General features: G+C 44.3%; 1 protein-coding gene across 8 annotated transcripts in view; it reads left to right on the top strand.

Annotated features, from left to right (window-relative positions):
• MARCHF8 (membrane associated ring-CH-type finger 8) overlaps nt 1-14523 on the top strand; it is a 150023-nt gene that overhangs the window by 113739 nt on the left and 21761 nt on the right. For all 8 annotated transcript variants that reach the window (XM_030940057.1, XM_030940059.1, XM_010383400.2 and 5 more), the window contains one exon: nt 14328-14416. In XM_030940057.1, the coding sequence (XP_030795917.1) occupies nt 14328-14416 (89 nt within the window). The remainder of the gene's footprint in view (nt 1-14327; nt 14417-14523) is intronic.

The raw sequence follows: 14523 nt of genomic DNA, 5'->3' as shown, positions 1-14523 counted from the left end.
GTAGCTGGTACTACAGGCGCCCGCCACCATGCTTGGCTAATTTTTTGTGTTTTTAGTAGAGATGGGGTTTCACCATGTTAGCCAGGATGGTGTCGATCTCCTGACCTCATGATACGCCTGCCTCAGCCTCCCAAAGTGCTAGGATTACAGGCGTGAGCCACTGTGCCCAGCCCGGGTTTTTCTTTTCTATCACATCATCAGGTCACAAATTTTCTGCTTTTATTCTCTGTTTCTCTGAGAATGCTTTTAAAACTTTTTAAAACTGAATGTTCTTAACAGTACCCAGGTCACTTCCTGAATGCTTTGGTGCTTAGAAATTTCTTCCGCTAGATACCCTAAATCATCTCCCTCAAGTTCAAAGTTCCACACATCAGGGGCAAAATGCTGCCAGTCTCTTTGCTAAAACATAGCAAGAGTCACCTTTACTCCAGTTCGCAACAAGTTTCTCATCTCCATCTGAGACCATCCCAGCCTGGATTTCATTGTCCATATCATGATCAACATTTTGGTCAAAGCCATTCAACAAGTGTCTAGGAAGTTCCAAACTTACCCACATTTTCCTGTCTTCTTCTGAGCTCTCCAAATCGTTCCAACCTCTGCCTGTTACCCAGATCCAAAGTCGCTTCCACATTTTCAGGTATATTTATAGCAGCACCCCACTTACTGGTACCAATTTACTGTATTAGTTTGTTTTCACACTGCTGATAAAGACATACCCAAGACTGGGTAATTTTTAAAGTGAAAGAGGTTTAATGGACTCACAGTTCCACATGGCTGGGGAGGCCTCACAATCATGGGGGACGATTAAAGGCATGTCTTACTTACATTGTGGCAGACAAGAGAGAAATGAGAACCAAGTGAAAGGGGCTTCCCCTTACAAAATCATCAGATCTCATGAGGCTTATTCACTACCATGAGAACAGTATGGGGGAAACTGCGCCTATGATTCAGTTATCTCCCACTGAGTCCCTCCCACAACATGTGGGAATTATGGGAGCCACAATTGAGGATGAGATTTGGGTGGAGACCCAGCCAAACCATATCAGTGGGCATTCTTGTCTTGTTGCAGTTCTTAGAGGGAAGGCTTTCTTTCACTTTTCCCCATTCAGATTTATGTTAGCTGTGGGTTTGTCATATATGGCCTTTATTAATATTGTGGTATTTCTTTCTTTGCCTAGTTGGTTGAGAGTTTTAATCATGAAGGAATGTTGAATTTTATCAAATGCTTTTTCTGCTTCTATTGAGATGATCATATGGTTTTATCCTTCATTCTGTTTACGTGATGAATCACATTTATTGATTTGCATGTGATGAAAGACCCATTGCATCCTTGGGATAAATTCCCTTAATCGTGTACTGTCTTTTTGATGTGCAGTTGGATTTGCTTTACTAGTATTTTGTTGAGGATTTTTGCATCTATGCCTATCAGGGATATCGGCCTATAGTTTTCTTTTTTGTTGTGTCCTTGTCTGGTTTTGGTGTCAGCATAATGCTGGTAGAATGAGTTGAAGAGAATTCTCTCTTTCAATTTTTTGGAATAGATAGAAGAATTGTCCTTCTTTGAAAGTTTGGTAGAATTTGGCAGTGAAGCCATCCAATCCTGGACTTTTCGTTGTTAGGAGGCTTTTTATTACTCTTTAAATCTCATTACTTCTTATTGATCTGTCCAAGTTTTCTGTTTCTTCCTGATCAATCATGGTAGGTTATGTGTTTATCCATTTCCTCTAGGTTTTCCAGTTTGATAGCATATAGTTCATAATAGTCTCTGGTGATCTCTTGTATTTCTGTGTTATCATTTGTAATGTCTCCTTTTTCATTTCAGATTTTATTTAGATCTTCTGCCTTTTTTTATTGGTTAGTCTAGCTAGTCTATCAGTTTTCGTTTTTCAAAAAATTAATTTTTTGTTTCATTGATCCTTTTGTGTGTTTTTTGGCCCCTATTTAGTTTAGTTCTCCTCTAATGTTTATTATTTCTTTCCTTTTACTAATTTTGGATTTGGTTTTTTCTTGGATTTCTAGATCCTTGAGGTGCATCCTTTGCTTGTTTGAAATTTTTCTACTTTTTTGATGTAGGTGTTTATTGCTATGGACTTCCCTGTTAGCACTGCTTTTGCTGTATCCCATAGGTTTTGGTATGTTTTATTTCAATTTTTATTTAAGATATTTTTATGTTTTCTCCTTAATTTCTTCCTTCACCCAGTGGTCATTGAGGAGCATGTTGTTTAATTTCCATGTAATTATACAGTTTCTAGTTGATTTCTAGTTCTAGTTGATTTCTAGTTCTAGTTGATTTCTAGTTCTTTTTTATAATGTATTTTTGGAAAATGTTTCATTCATATCCTGAATTGCATTTCTCATTTCTTTGTATTGTTTTTCTGTATTCCTGTGTATCTCACTGAGCTTCTGGATCTTGCTCTGTTGCCCAGGCAGGAGTGTAGTGGTGTGATCATAGCTCACTGCAGCTTCCAGTTCCTGTGCTCAAGCATTCCTCCCACCTCAACCTCCTGAGTAGCTGGGCCTACAGTCACACATCACCATGCCCAGCTAATTTTTATTTTTATTTTTTATAGAGATGTGGTCTTGCTGTGTTGCTCAGACTGGTCTCGAACTCCTAGCCTCAAGCAATCCTCCTGCCTGGGGCTCCCAAAGTCTGGGATTACAGGTGAGAGCCACCATGCCCAGTGTTCACTGAGTTTTAATATCATTATTTTGAATTCTTTTTTTGGGATTTCATAAATTTCTTTTTGATTGGAATCTACTGCTGGAGAATTATTGTGTTCATTTATGGGTGTCATATTTCCTTGATTTTTCATTTCTTGTGTCCTTATGTTAATCTCTGCACATCTGGTGTAACAGTCTCTTACTAGTTTTCTTAATTTGCTGTTGTAGGAGAGGAGTTTTTCCTGAGGGTGTGTCTATGGTGTTGATTGTGCAGGGCACTTTAGCTTTGATTCTCATTGTGTGTAGTAGTGTAGTTGTGGTATTATTTCTTTGGCTATGAATCATGTCAGTGGTGTCTGTGATTTCCTCAGTATCTTAGGGTATGGTGGAGGCTATAGTGAAGTTTTGCTGGGGACAGGGACACCAGGTTGGCCTGTCCTTTTTCCCAGTAGTGGCAGTAGTGGGGTGAGTATGCCTGCCCTTGGGCCTCAGTGCAGTTTATACCGGCACCAGTATAAACCCATCACCAGCGGGTCAGATGGGTTAGTTTTGGGGGGCCTCCATATAGCTTGCTCAAATGCTGGTAGTGGCAGTGGCGAGCTGGGTGGGTGGGTGAATTCTTGGGCCCCTGGGCAGCAGGCATCATATGGGTGATGGCAACAGCAGTGGCAAGACAACCCTCTGGCTCCCAAGCAGTTTGCACTGATGTCGGCAGTGGCTGTGAAGGGCTGGGTGAACCAGTCTTCAGGCCCAAATGTGTACTCAATTGGGTGCTAGATGTGGTGGTAATGGTAGGTTGGGTGTGCCTGACCTCAGATGCCCAAGTGGAATGCTCAGGTTCCAATAGTGGTGGAATGAGCTGGGCAGTCCCCAGGCCCCAGGATGGTTTACTCAGAAACTGGGTAGGACATACTTCAGTCCACCCAGGGATGCATTCAGGCTCTAGCAGTGTTGGGCGGGGACTGGGTGATTCCAAGGCCCTGGCAGAATGCTCTGGTGGAGGCAGCAATGGCTGTACTGCAGCCCTACTGCTGGGGAGAGTGGGGTTGCTTTCAGTGGCAGTAGCTGTATGGCAGTGGCTGGGGAGTGCACACTTTGCTCACTTTGTCTTTGGCGCTTGTGAAAGCGTGCAGTGGTTTCACTGCTGGAGGGCAGCAGGGTCTTTGTCAAATGGCTTGCCCTTCATCCCTGGCAGCAGCAGCTAGCTGCTACAATGGTTGTGGTGAGGAATGTTAGTGGGGTTCCAGAAATGTGGAGAAGCAGGGATTGTTGGGCCCCCAGCAGGATGCAGTCTCCTGAGGATTGGGCTCTCAGTATGGTGTCTTCTTGCAGCTGCCTTGGACTCCAGGGGTATGTGGGACCCATCATGAGCTCTCTCCCTGGAGCAATGCCTTCTCTTCATCTCCAGGAAGCTCTGTCTGTTAGCCTCAAGGCCTGTGAGGGTCTAGGGCTCTGTCATGGCTGGGATTGCAGGAATGCATGGTGGGAATGTGGACCGCTGGGGATCACTTGCTTCCCCTTTCCCCACGCTGGGGAACCTCTCGGCTGCCTTGCCTGACTTCCCTTTCCTTGCCTGCTTTAGGTGTTTTCTGTCACTTCTCTGTTGAATGCATGTTCTCTCTTAGATGATTTATTCGAAGTCTGATTCTTCCTGGCTATTTTGGTTCTTCTTTGTAGAGGAGGTAAGTACCAGATGCCTCTAGTCAGCCATCTTGAAGCCCCTCCTCTAGATTTTGATTGTTTAGCTTTTTAATGTGAAAATATAACTATTTAAAAACATGTTCTTCAGTATATCACCTAAACTCATTGTGACAGCCCTTTGTGAGATAGAGCTCTGACAGAGACGGGTATTCAGGAGGCTGTGTGGTAGAGAGAAGGGAGGGGTGGGGATGGGGCAAGCCCACTTTCCATCTCTGCTGTGAGCTTTTGCCTATCAAGGGGCCATTGTCTCAGGGGTACCAGGAAGCCATAGAGCATGACTGGCAGGGGTAATGCACAGTGTACTGGGCATGGCCTCAGGGTGGACTTAGGTGACGTGAGGTGACTGCCTGTTCAGGACGTTGTGTCCTGTGCCACCACTGCCCCTACCTGTAGGCTGTCTTAGCATTTGACAATACATCTCATCTCTAACATGGAGACAAGGAGGCCATGCAGAGTTTACGAGGATTGCACACATTCAGATTTTATCCAGCACCTGTGTGCCAGAAATTGTGCTTTGAATGCTGAACCAAACAGAAGAGGGAAGTACGCAGACCTCCATACGATACCACGGATGGAGAGAATTCCTACAAAAGGAACAGTAAGGAGCTTAGGTAGAGAATTACCGGGAACCCAAGTTGAAGGGCTGCTCAGAGATGTGGCTCAGGATAGGATATGTAAAGCAGATGTGAGGGGTGGAAAGCAGCCAGCCAGGATGAGGTTAAACTGTAGTAGAAAGATCATTTGTCACCTACTTGGAAAGTCCAGTACTTTAGGTGGACAATGAAAGGCATCTTCAATGGTGGAGGTGATGGCTCTCATTTCACCCCATTGCGGGTGCCTGTAACCACAAGATTGTGTTGGCTGTGTCTGTTCGTGTGAGTACTTTGACCTAAACTCCTTTAGAGGCCGATTGAAATTCCCTGAGGAGACTTATACCCACTCTATTCAGCTGGAATTTCTTTAATACCAGGAATTGGCCTAGGCTAGGCTAATCATAGGGGCTGGACTTCTTGGAGCCTCTCTTGATGCCTCTCAGAAGAAGATTGTGGTGCAAAAAGGGCAGTACATAGACACAATGTTATTTTACACTCAGGGAAGCCTTCTCATTCAACCCTGGGAATCAGACTTGGTCCAGGTGACACAATTTCTTGAGCAAGTTCATGATTGGCAGCATTTACCCAGGGAGAAGGCAGTGGAAGCCCGTAGCACAGGCATCTCTCCCCCAGCCCACCAGCCAGCCCGGCTCTGTAGGCTCTGGCAGTTGCCCAAGACTGGGGCCTTGCAGACTGTGATATGTACCTCTTGTTAATCAAATATTCCTGGGTCGAATCAGACTGGACATGTTTAATGAGCACTTAAAATGATTGCTCTATTGCTTGGCAAGCACATCTCAATGAATTTGAGCACTGACCCTCCTAGGCCTCCTGAATATTTTCTGGTTGTTGTTGCCATTAGACAGGGATGAGATACAGCAGAATGTCACATATCAGATGGACATTCCTTACAGGGAATTCTTGCTGACCTACTTTTACTACACGAGGGCAGGCCTGGATGTGATTGTCAAGACCAGAGTTTGCTTCTTTCTGTTTCTGAATGCAGAGTTGACCAGTGACACGCTCAGGTTACTCAGACCTTACGGATTACAAATAAGGCAAAATGTGCTTTATTAATTTATTCTGAAGAAAACAGCTGTCCCAAAACAGGATACTTATTCCTAAGTGACAGAAACAAGGGAATGAATTGGAGGAGTTGCATGGCATCAGGTGGCCTCAGCACCACTGAGCCTCACTTGAATCCCTGACAGAGCACTGAGGCAGTTGTTTCTGTTCAGTTCCCCTTTTGCAAAATTTCTGACTGTCTTTGCAGTACTTTTTCATCTGACTGGTTACAGTTTAGTTTTTGGCTGAAGTTTGGTTCAGTCTCCTGAAGGTGGAAGAGGGGCAGGTTTAAAACAGTTTCCCGATTATACTAAGATTATATGCATTTTTGACTCTCATTCTCCCACAAGCATACAGTGGAGTTTCCAGAAGCTAAGCAACATGCAAGATAGCATCTTCCTTAGCTGGTGGAATATGTTCCTGTGTTTTAAGATGTTCTAATATAGCAAAGATGGAGAGATGGAACCTGTGTAAACAAAAGCTCTTTGTGGGGGCCTCAGTAATTTTTAAGAGTGTTAAGGAGGTCCTGTGGCCAACAAGTTTGAGTATCTCTGTTGTAGAGGCACAGTCTCCCCAGAGGGTAGCTATTTAGTTCATTGAGCAAATGTGCCCTAAACACCTACTGTATACCAGACCAATCAGTAACAGCTTCTAAGTTAACATATCCCAGTAACATCTTCTCATAAACCTTGATAGGTGCAATGAAAGAAATGAACAGGGTACAAGGATGTCATAACAGGGATGAAAAGCCCTTTCTAAGGAGAAACCTGAGGAGGGGCCAGTCATGCTGGGTTGGGATGTGGGAGTGTTCCTGGGAGGAGGAGGAGGAGAGGTGGGAAAGGCCACCAGTTGCTGGGAAAGGAGGGCCTAGGTCGAGAGGAAATGAGGGTCATCTTTCCTGCCTGCCATGTTTTTGTCAGTAGGATGCTCCCTGGCTCAGGGTTCACTCTTAGAGCTCTGTGCATCTTGGGCCAGGGCTGGCCAGATGAGTAGCCTGAGCAGAAGCTGTTTTCTTCCCAGGTGGGTGGACAGTGGTCACCTTGGTTGGAATGAGGCGTTTTGTAGCAGACATGAGACCTGCAGGTTTACTTTCTAGGTCATCAAGAGTCAAGAGTGGTAGTCACATGGAAGTCTTCCTCCACACTGGAGGTGTGCCTGGAGTGGTGTGTGCTGCATTTCTGCATCTCCTCTGACTTATTTGATCCTGCTGGCAGCCCTGTAGATTGTTGACCTCATTCTTTAAATGATTAAACTCCTGCTCAGTAGTGTGCTCAGTGGACTGGCCCCAGAACATAGAGGGAAGACTTTGGGGTCAAAAGCCAGTGCTTTGGGCACTGCCCCAGAATTCTCTCAGAGGAAATATTTTATTGCCTCTTGGCAATGAAAATGTATTTTGACTATATTTGAAAAGGTCAATATTTAAAGGAAATCAACAGTAGTAAAGGGTCCTTTTGAGTGATAAGTAACTCAAAAACACAGCCCCTTTCACCATGTTATTTCTGGTGATTTTGAATTTTTATATGGTTACATCTTTAGTTTCTGGGACTGTGAAGCCACCTTTGCTCAGAAATCATTGTCTTCAATGTAATTTATTGAAAACAAATTATATTTGCAAGATCCTCAGCTGTAGCATGGAGGAAGACAGCCCTGAAAAAGCAGCTTCAGCTGTGGCCTTCTGTCCCCTCCACCAGTGCTGTAATATATGCCCCTCATTGTTCTGGGGATTTATTGCTACTCAAGTATTCTAACTCCCTTTAAAAGGCCACTATAGAAAAGAATTCCATGTTAATGCTACTTGGTAAGCAATGCTAATGAGAGTCATTTATAATGGAAATCATTTTAGCATTCAGTAGTTTTTATTGTACATGCTTCTCTGTGAATCGTATATTGTATATACTTACTTTTTTAATGGTCAGTTTTAATTAATTGCCTTTGTGGAAGCTTGTTCTTGGCACAGCCCTTCATATGCCAACATGTATTTATCAGAGCAAGCCACAGAAAAGCCACAGAATGGCCTCTTTTCTTTTAATTGTGGCTCATTTTTGAAGTTGAATACAACTAGATATTTATTTATTGAAAGCAGAGTTACTCATAATGAAGCATTGGTTTGACAGAGTAACTTCTGTGCTAAGCAGAAAGTTTGGTAAGATGTAATCTCAGTCTGCACAGTGCAGTGTGTAAACACCAAGTGAGTTTATTTGGCTCTGTGGTATGAAGTCAGGCCTGCTGAGTTGGCAGTTAGGAGCAGATCCCTATCTCTTAGTTTGGAAGTGGGAGGGCAGTAACGGCTAGCAACCTCATGAGCAGGAAGCACAAATAAAAAAGTGATCTGGTGAGCAAGATTTCTAAAATGGCCCCCAAAAATGTCCCCACAATTGCCTGGAACCTGGGAATGCATTGCTACTATTACTCCTATGACCATGTTGTGTTGTGTGGCACAGTTGACCTTAAAATAAGGGAGATTATTTGGGGTTATAGATAAGGGCCCAGTGGAATCCTGTGAGTGCTTAAAAAGCAGAGAACGTTCTCTGGTGGCAGAAAGGGAAGTCAGAAAGATTGATAGCACAAGTGGGCTTTGAAGATGGGAGGGGTCATGTGACTGCAGATGCATGTGGCCTGCCCCAGGTGGAGTCAGCCAGCAGACCGGCCCTCAGTCCTCAAGCTTCAGGGAGCTGTGTTCTGCCAACAACCTGAGAGAATGTGTAAACGCAGTTCTCCCGAGGCCTCCAGGAAGGAGGGAGACTGACCAGAGCACAGAATCTCAGCATGCGCTAGTCTATGGGAACTGTGAAGTGATACATTTGTGTAGTTTTTAAGCCACTAAGTTTTGTTTACATAGCAACACACCCCTTATATGGGTGGCAAATGCTTTCCATGTAGAGGAAAACCTTCTTTCTAGAGATCTGTAAGAGCCATTTGCTTCTAGAGCCTCTGGGCCAACAGCCAACATGATCTCTTGATTTAGCCACCTTCTTCTTTTCTTTCGATAGTTTGTATTTTCTTTGTAGAAATACAGTCAGGCAGTGACTTTCAAGTGACTTTGACCATGATCCAAACTAAGAAGCAGCTTTTATATTGAAACCCAGTTCACTTTTACATACACATCTGAGAGACAGAATTACCTCAGAAGACTTTATCCTTTTTATGTCAGATGCATTCTGGCACATTCTATTTTATTGTACTTTTAAAAACATAGGTCATCACCCACTACATTGATTTCTTTACCTGTCATCCCAAAGTTGGAAAGTCATTGCAGTTGGTTGTGCTTCTGCAGTTTTGTTTTACTTTTTTAAATCATCAATCACATGTTATTTTAAAAATGAATTTCTGTTTGGGAAATGTAGCTCAGTGTAAAGTAGCATTATGGTTTTGTGGGTCTCTGTGACAAGTCCATGTCCCTCCATCCAGGTTCCCTCGTCTCCCTCCTGGATAGTCTGTGCAACCCGAGCACAGATGGCAGTGGTGCCTCTCTCTGCTTGTTTAACTTCGTGTGTTCATTACTGGACATAATGAGAACTTTTCCCATTTTTTTAACGACTACTAGTATTTCTTTTTGTAGATGGAACAGTTGTTGCCTCAGCTCCAAGGTGATGGGCATTTAGGGTGATTCCAGCCTTTGCTGTCACAAACTAGTGCAGTATACAGACCTCTTCCCACAGGTGTGTGTGTGAGAATGAATTCCTAAAAGAATTGCCGAGACAGAGTATATGTGTCTTTGTTTTCCTGAGGGCAGTTGTCATCCTGAGGAGGTTTACCATTTGCTTTCCCACCAGCAATGTATAAGCATACCTGCTTCCCAACACTTCTGCCAACACATATTATTTGATAAATTTTCTTGGCTGATGATGGTATCTCATTGTAGTTTTAATTTGTATTTCTCATTGTGAGAGAAGTGAAGCATCTTTTCATGTTTTGAGAGCCATGTGTGCATCTTTTCCCATTGTTTCTGCTAAGTCATTGATTTGCAGTACTGAAATTGGTGGTCAGTTGTAACCGTGAGCTCTTCTGGTCTCTTAACCTTCCTTATCTAGCCCCTCTTCACGTTCCTCCTTGCCTAAAAACAAGTTCACCCAAACAGATCATTCCTGTGGCCCTCTCCCTTTTGAGATAAATCAGATGGGCAAATCTGCTTTTGTTAGGCGTCTGAGACCCAAATGTTTAAAAGTAGCTTTGCTGATAAGTGAAAAGAAGGCCCAGTCAGGGGTTGCACAGAAAATGAGGGGCGTGGGTAATAGAGGAGGCTGGGCAGTAACCTGGCAGAAGGCACTAGAGGCCAAGGAAGGCGCGCTGGTGTTCTGCAGTGAGAAGGATGTGTGCGATATCAACTGGGTAAGCACACTGCTATAGCTGCTCCAGTAACAGCAGGCACTCTCAGAAGGGAACTGAGAAAAGGGGAATGCCAGTTTTTGCCAAGGATATATGGAAAGGTTTTTATTCCCCATATGTTCTTTGGCAACTTTGTTAAAGTCATTTAAAACTGAATTTGATAAGAAAGCCAGCCACTAAGAGACTTGGATGTAGCAAAACAAATTGTCAAAAAGTATTTATCATTTCTAAGAAATAAAATAAACTGGGATTTAGGCTTGGATAGAAATCCAGAGGTTTGTTTTGGCATAATTAATAACAATATCTTAAGAAGGGGGGATTTTTAGAAGAATTTTTTTTTTGTAGTGAGATTGCTTTATATTCCTTTTCATGACTGAAAAGTCTGTCATTTGGCAACCCACAAAAAACTTCGGGAACAGAGAGCCTAAGTTTTCTTGAAACATTTGGATTTTTGCATGATGAACATTTGCACTTTTATTAGTAATTGTCGAGTCATGTGTGGTCTGATCCTGTGGAGAGGAGAGTGTAGGTGTTCTCCGGAGTTTTGTGTGGTACAGATGGCTGAGGCTAGTACTGCCCCCAGCTCCCACGTGCCACACTGCCTGCTGCTTTCAGAAAGAGCAGAACAGGCTGGTCCTGTGCCATCTAGTGAGGTCCTGTCCCATCTAGTAAGGTCCTGTCCTATAGAGCGCCTAAGAGGGGATTGCTGGCCTTTGACTACACTAGCTTCCAGAATCTGACCATGGAACCATATTTGAAGCTGTCAGCTTCATTTTGTTGTTGATCAGCCAGTCTTTTAGATCTTTGTTGGTTGATAGATTTCTCTCAGGTCTATAGCAGCAACAAATAAAGCTCTTTAAAATTGTTTTCTTGACCGTTCTGCGTATGGATTGGTTCTGACCTTTGAAATGTTTGCTGTTCTTTAGATAGTGACAGAAGGAGCCTCTTCTGGGAACTGTGGTGACCCCACAAATCTCACTGGTTTTCTTGCATTTATTGGAGGAGTTAGCATTTGTTGAAGTTTATATTTATGTAAAATAACAATAAGTAGATTTTTAAATTTTTCTTGAAATTTTATGATCTAATAAGAGAGACTCTTTGTCTGTCATTGGGAGGCTTGATGAGGATTGGACTGGACATACCTGCTGAGAATATCCTGTAATGTTTTCATAAGATTGGAAAGGGTGAAATGAGAGCAGAAATGTAGGCAGAGGATGCCAAGGCTGTTTCCTGTTTCCTATGTAAAATTGAGCAGGACAGAATCTCCCCAGCCCTCCCTGAACTCTTTTCCTCCTTTGGTCTTCTCTTACTGTCATGCTGGCCTTGACATCTGCTACAAGTGCACACACACGGGGAATCACACAGGGAAATGAACATATGTCCTGCCATGTGTGTGCCTGGCATGGCTGCTTCCTTGATCCAGGCTTTGTTCTGTTACGAGGCTCTGCCTTCCTACCTTCAGGCCTGGCTCCTCATCATGGGCATGCAAGAATGGAATCGTTATCCCAGAGTACACTTTTTGACATGGATTACTTGTAGTTTAGTACTGGAGTTCAGAACTTTACTTTCCCATCAGAAACCTGCCTCTTCTCAGGACTGACCCTGATTGGGCACGATATGCCAGATGAGACCCCACCTCCTCCCACAGGGTTTGCCTTCCCTTCAGAATACAGGAAAGTACACGTGCTTTCAAGAGGACCATGCTCTTACCTTAGAGGTACTTTCCTCTGCTGCCATCCCTTGAAGGGAGGGGGCTTCCTTCAATACCTCAGTTCCAGGGACTATGCTTGACCCAGCAACACAAAGGAAGAAGCGACCTCATAGCAATGAGGGGCAAGCATGTTGATATTGCTGGGTATTTCTTCCTCAAAGTCTATCTGGGGACAGATGATGAAGACGCTCACTTCTCTGCAATACACCATGATCAGGCTGTGGTCTTCATGACACATTTCAGCCTTGCCTATGTGTGTTGAACAGAGCTGGTCATCCTCAGAAGTAACAGAAGAGAGCAGTAAGTACAGGAAGACTTTCAGTCCCAGAATAGTGTTAGGACTAAATGTCAGAGAACAGGGGACTGTAGGAGTTTGGGGACCTTAGCGTGGATATACTCTCAGTCTGCTCCCTTGTGGTATAAACAGTAAAGCCCATGATACTAAAAGGCCTTGAGTGCTCATCTCCGGGGCAGGTGGAGCCAGTGATGGGTGCCCCGAGTGGAGGATGCTGGAGAAAGAGGACAGTGTCTAAGGCAGTTGGAGAAAGAGGACAATGGCTTATGCATTCAGGCCTAGAGGATGCAAGGGATGTCATAGCATAGTGTCCACAGGCATCCAGAGATGTGTCTCATTTTGTTTTAGGAAGAATATTGACAAAGGTAGTGATGGGAGGGTTATTTCAAGGATGTTATTTTCATGTGTTCAAGTAAACTTTAGATTCCCAAGAACTTTGACCTCTAATGCTTTTAAAGACCGTATACCCCATGCCCGTATGCACATTCAGTTAGAAAATAAACGTAGATTATTTGGTGAATTCAAAGATGTGCTCATGGAGTGGCACAGCGTGATCTCAGCGTACACTGAAGCATGCTGATGAGGAGCTTCTTGGATCTTGTTTCTTCAGGTGGACTTGGATTAAAGTGGTGTTGAATCTCTGCACTGGGAGTGGGAGCAGCCATGGGATGGGTGCCTTAATCCGAGTGCTATCCTGGCTCTCTCCAGGCTGCTTCATTTGCTGTGAGGGGTAGGAGGAGGAGGAGTTTCCGGGCAATGGCCATATCTGTTCTGGTTGCTGACCAAGGTCAGGGGTCCCGTAGGTGGAGTTCCAGGATGAGAGTGCACCCTTGGGGATGGCACTTAGAAAGAGGGGGACTAGGCCTCAGTCGGGGAATGGTGGGCCAGGGTGGAGCTCCTTTGTATCAAGGAGTCAGGGCCAAGGGCCATGCAGGTGGGCCTGCAGAAGGTAGGTGGTGATACGGCGTTTCCAGTGATAACAGACTCATGGCACTGTTTTCCTGGGGCTGTTGGGGTTGCATGGAGCAGATTCTCACTCAGGCTCACTGTCTTAAGGAGAGACGAATGCTTTTTTATGAATATGCATAGGTCTGTGGGCCTGTGGAGCCTGGGAAATCCGAGGCTGGCGTGGGAGTCTGGGGCCCTCTAGCGGTGGTGGCACATCCTCAGCTCAGTGCCACTCACTGTCCCTATTTCTCTCTGTCCATTTCTGTCCTCACTGCGGTGCTTCCTTTTCTTCCTATATTTTTTCTCTAAGTTTGACTATTCACCACCTCAGAGGCTCTATTCTATCCCATGACCTCTTGCTGTACTTCTTTCAAATCTAAATTTTCTTGATGATTTTTCTTAATTTACAGTTTCAAGATTAGACTTATTGGGAGCATTCTGTGCTCTACCTCGGCCCCTGGTTGAGCTGTGGATTGGCGTCCCCCAATGTCAGGTGGTCTGGACTCCGTTTTATGTGAAGAGCTGTGGCAGGACAGTGAGGTTTTGTGGAACACAGGGAGCATCTGGCACTGTGCATGAGGTTGTGAGGTGGGAGAGAGCTCTTAAATCTACCAGCCTTGGTGATCTCCGGAACTAGGAGAGAGTGCTGGGGAAGCCAGTGCTGGCAGTCCTGGAGCCTCATATTTCTTTGGCATTTGTATGATAACTTGTAGTACTTGGTGTCTTGACTTATGTATGAACTAATTCAATTTAGATGCTAGAAAATAAATGGCCACTGGACCTGCAGGAGATTAGTAGTGGTGTTCCATAGCCTCAGATATTTCTTACACTTTTATCCACAGATAAGAAAAAAATAGCGATATTTCATTTGTTTTGCCAAGGCTTAGAGGGATCTAATTTGTGTTACTCATTGAGCAATGGGAAACAGCAGACATTTCTAGGGTTTCTACCTGTCACCGTTCAGGAGACAATGCACACAGTCCCCTTGGCTTTTCCCTGAACACTGACCAGAGCTCTGTCATTGCAGCCTGGGAGTCCTCCGTCAGCATCAGCTCCGGCTCCGGTGTCGTCCTTCTCTCGCACTTCTATCACGCCATCCAGCCAGGACATCTGCAGGTAACACTCTGCTTCAGATGCTGCCATGATCAGTGTGCAGCCAGAAATAAGCATTAGTGTCTGTAGGTCCTTGAATTTCTATTTGCTTATTCAGTGTGCCTTTGGTC

Source organism: Rhinopithecus roxellana, chromosome 11 (genome assembly GCF_007565055.1).
Source record: "Rhinopithecus roxellana isolate Shanxi Qingling chromosome 11, ASM756505v1, whole genome shotgun sequence".
NCBI classification, from domain to species: domain Eukaryota; kingdom Metazoa; phylum Chordata; class Mammalia; order Primates; family Cercopithecidae; genus Rhinopithecus; species Rhinopithecus roxellana.
Note: the sequence above shows the minus strand (reverse complement) of the source record. Positions and strands in the feature narration are given on the sequence as shown.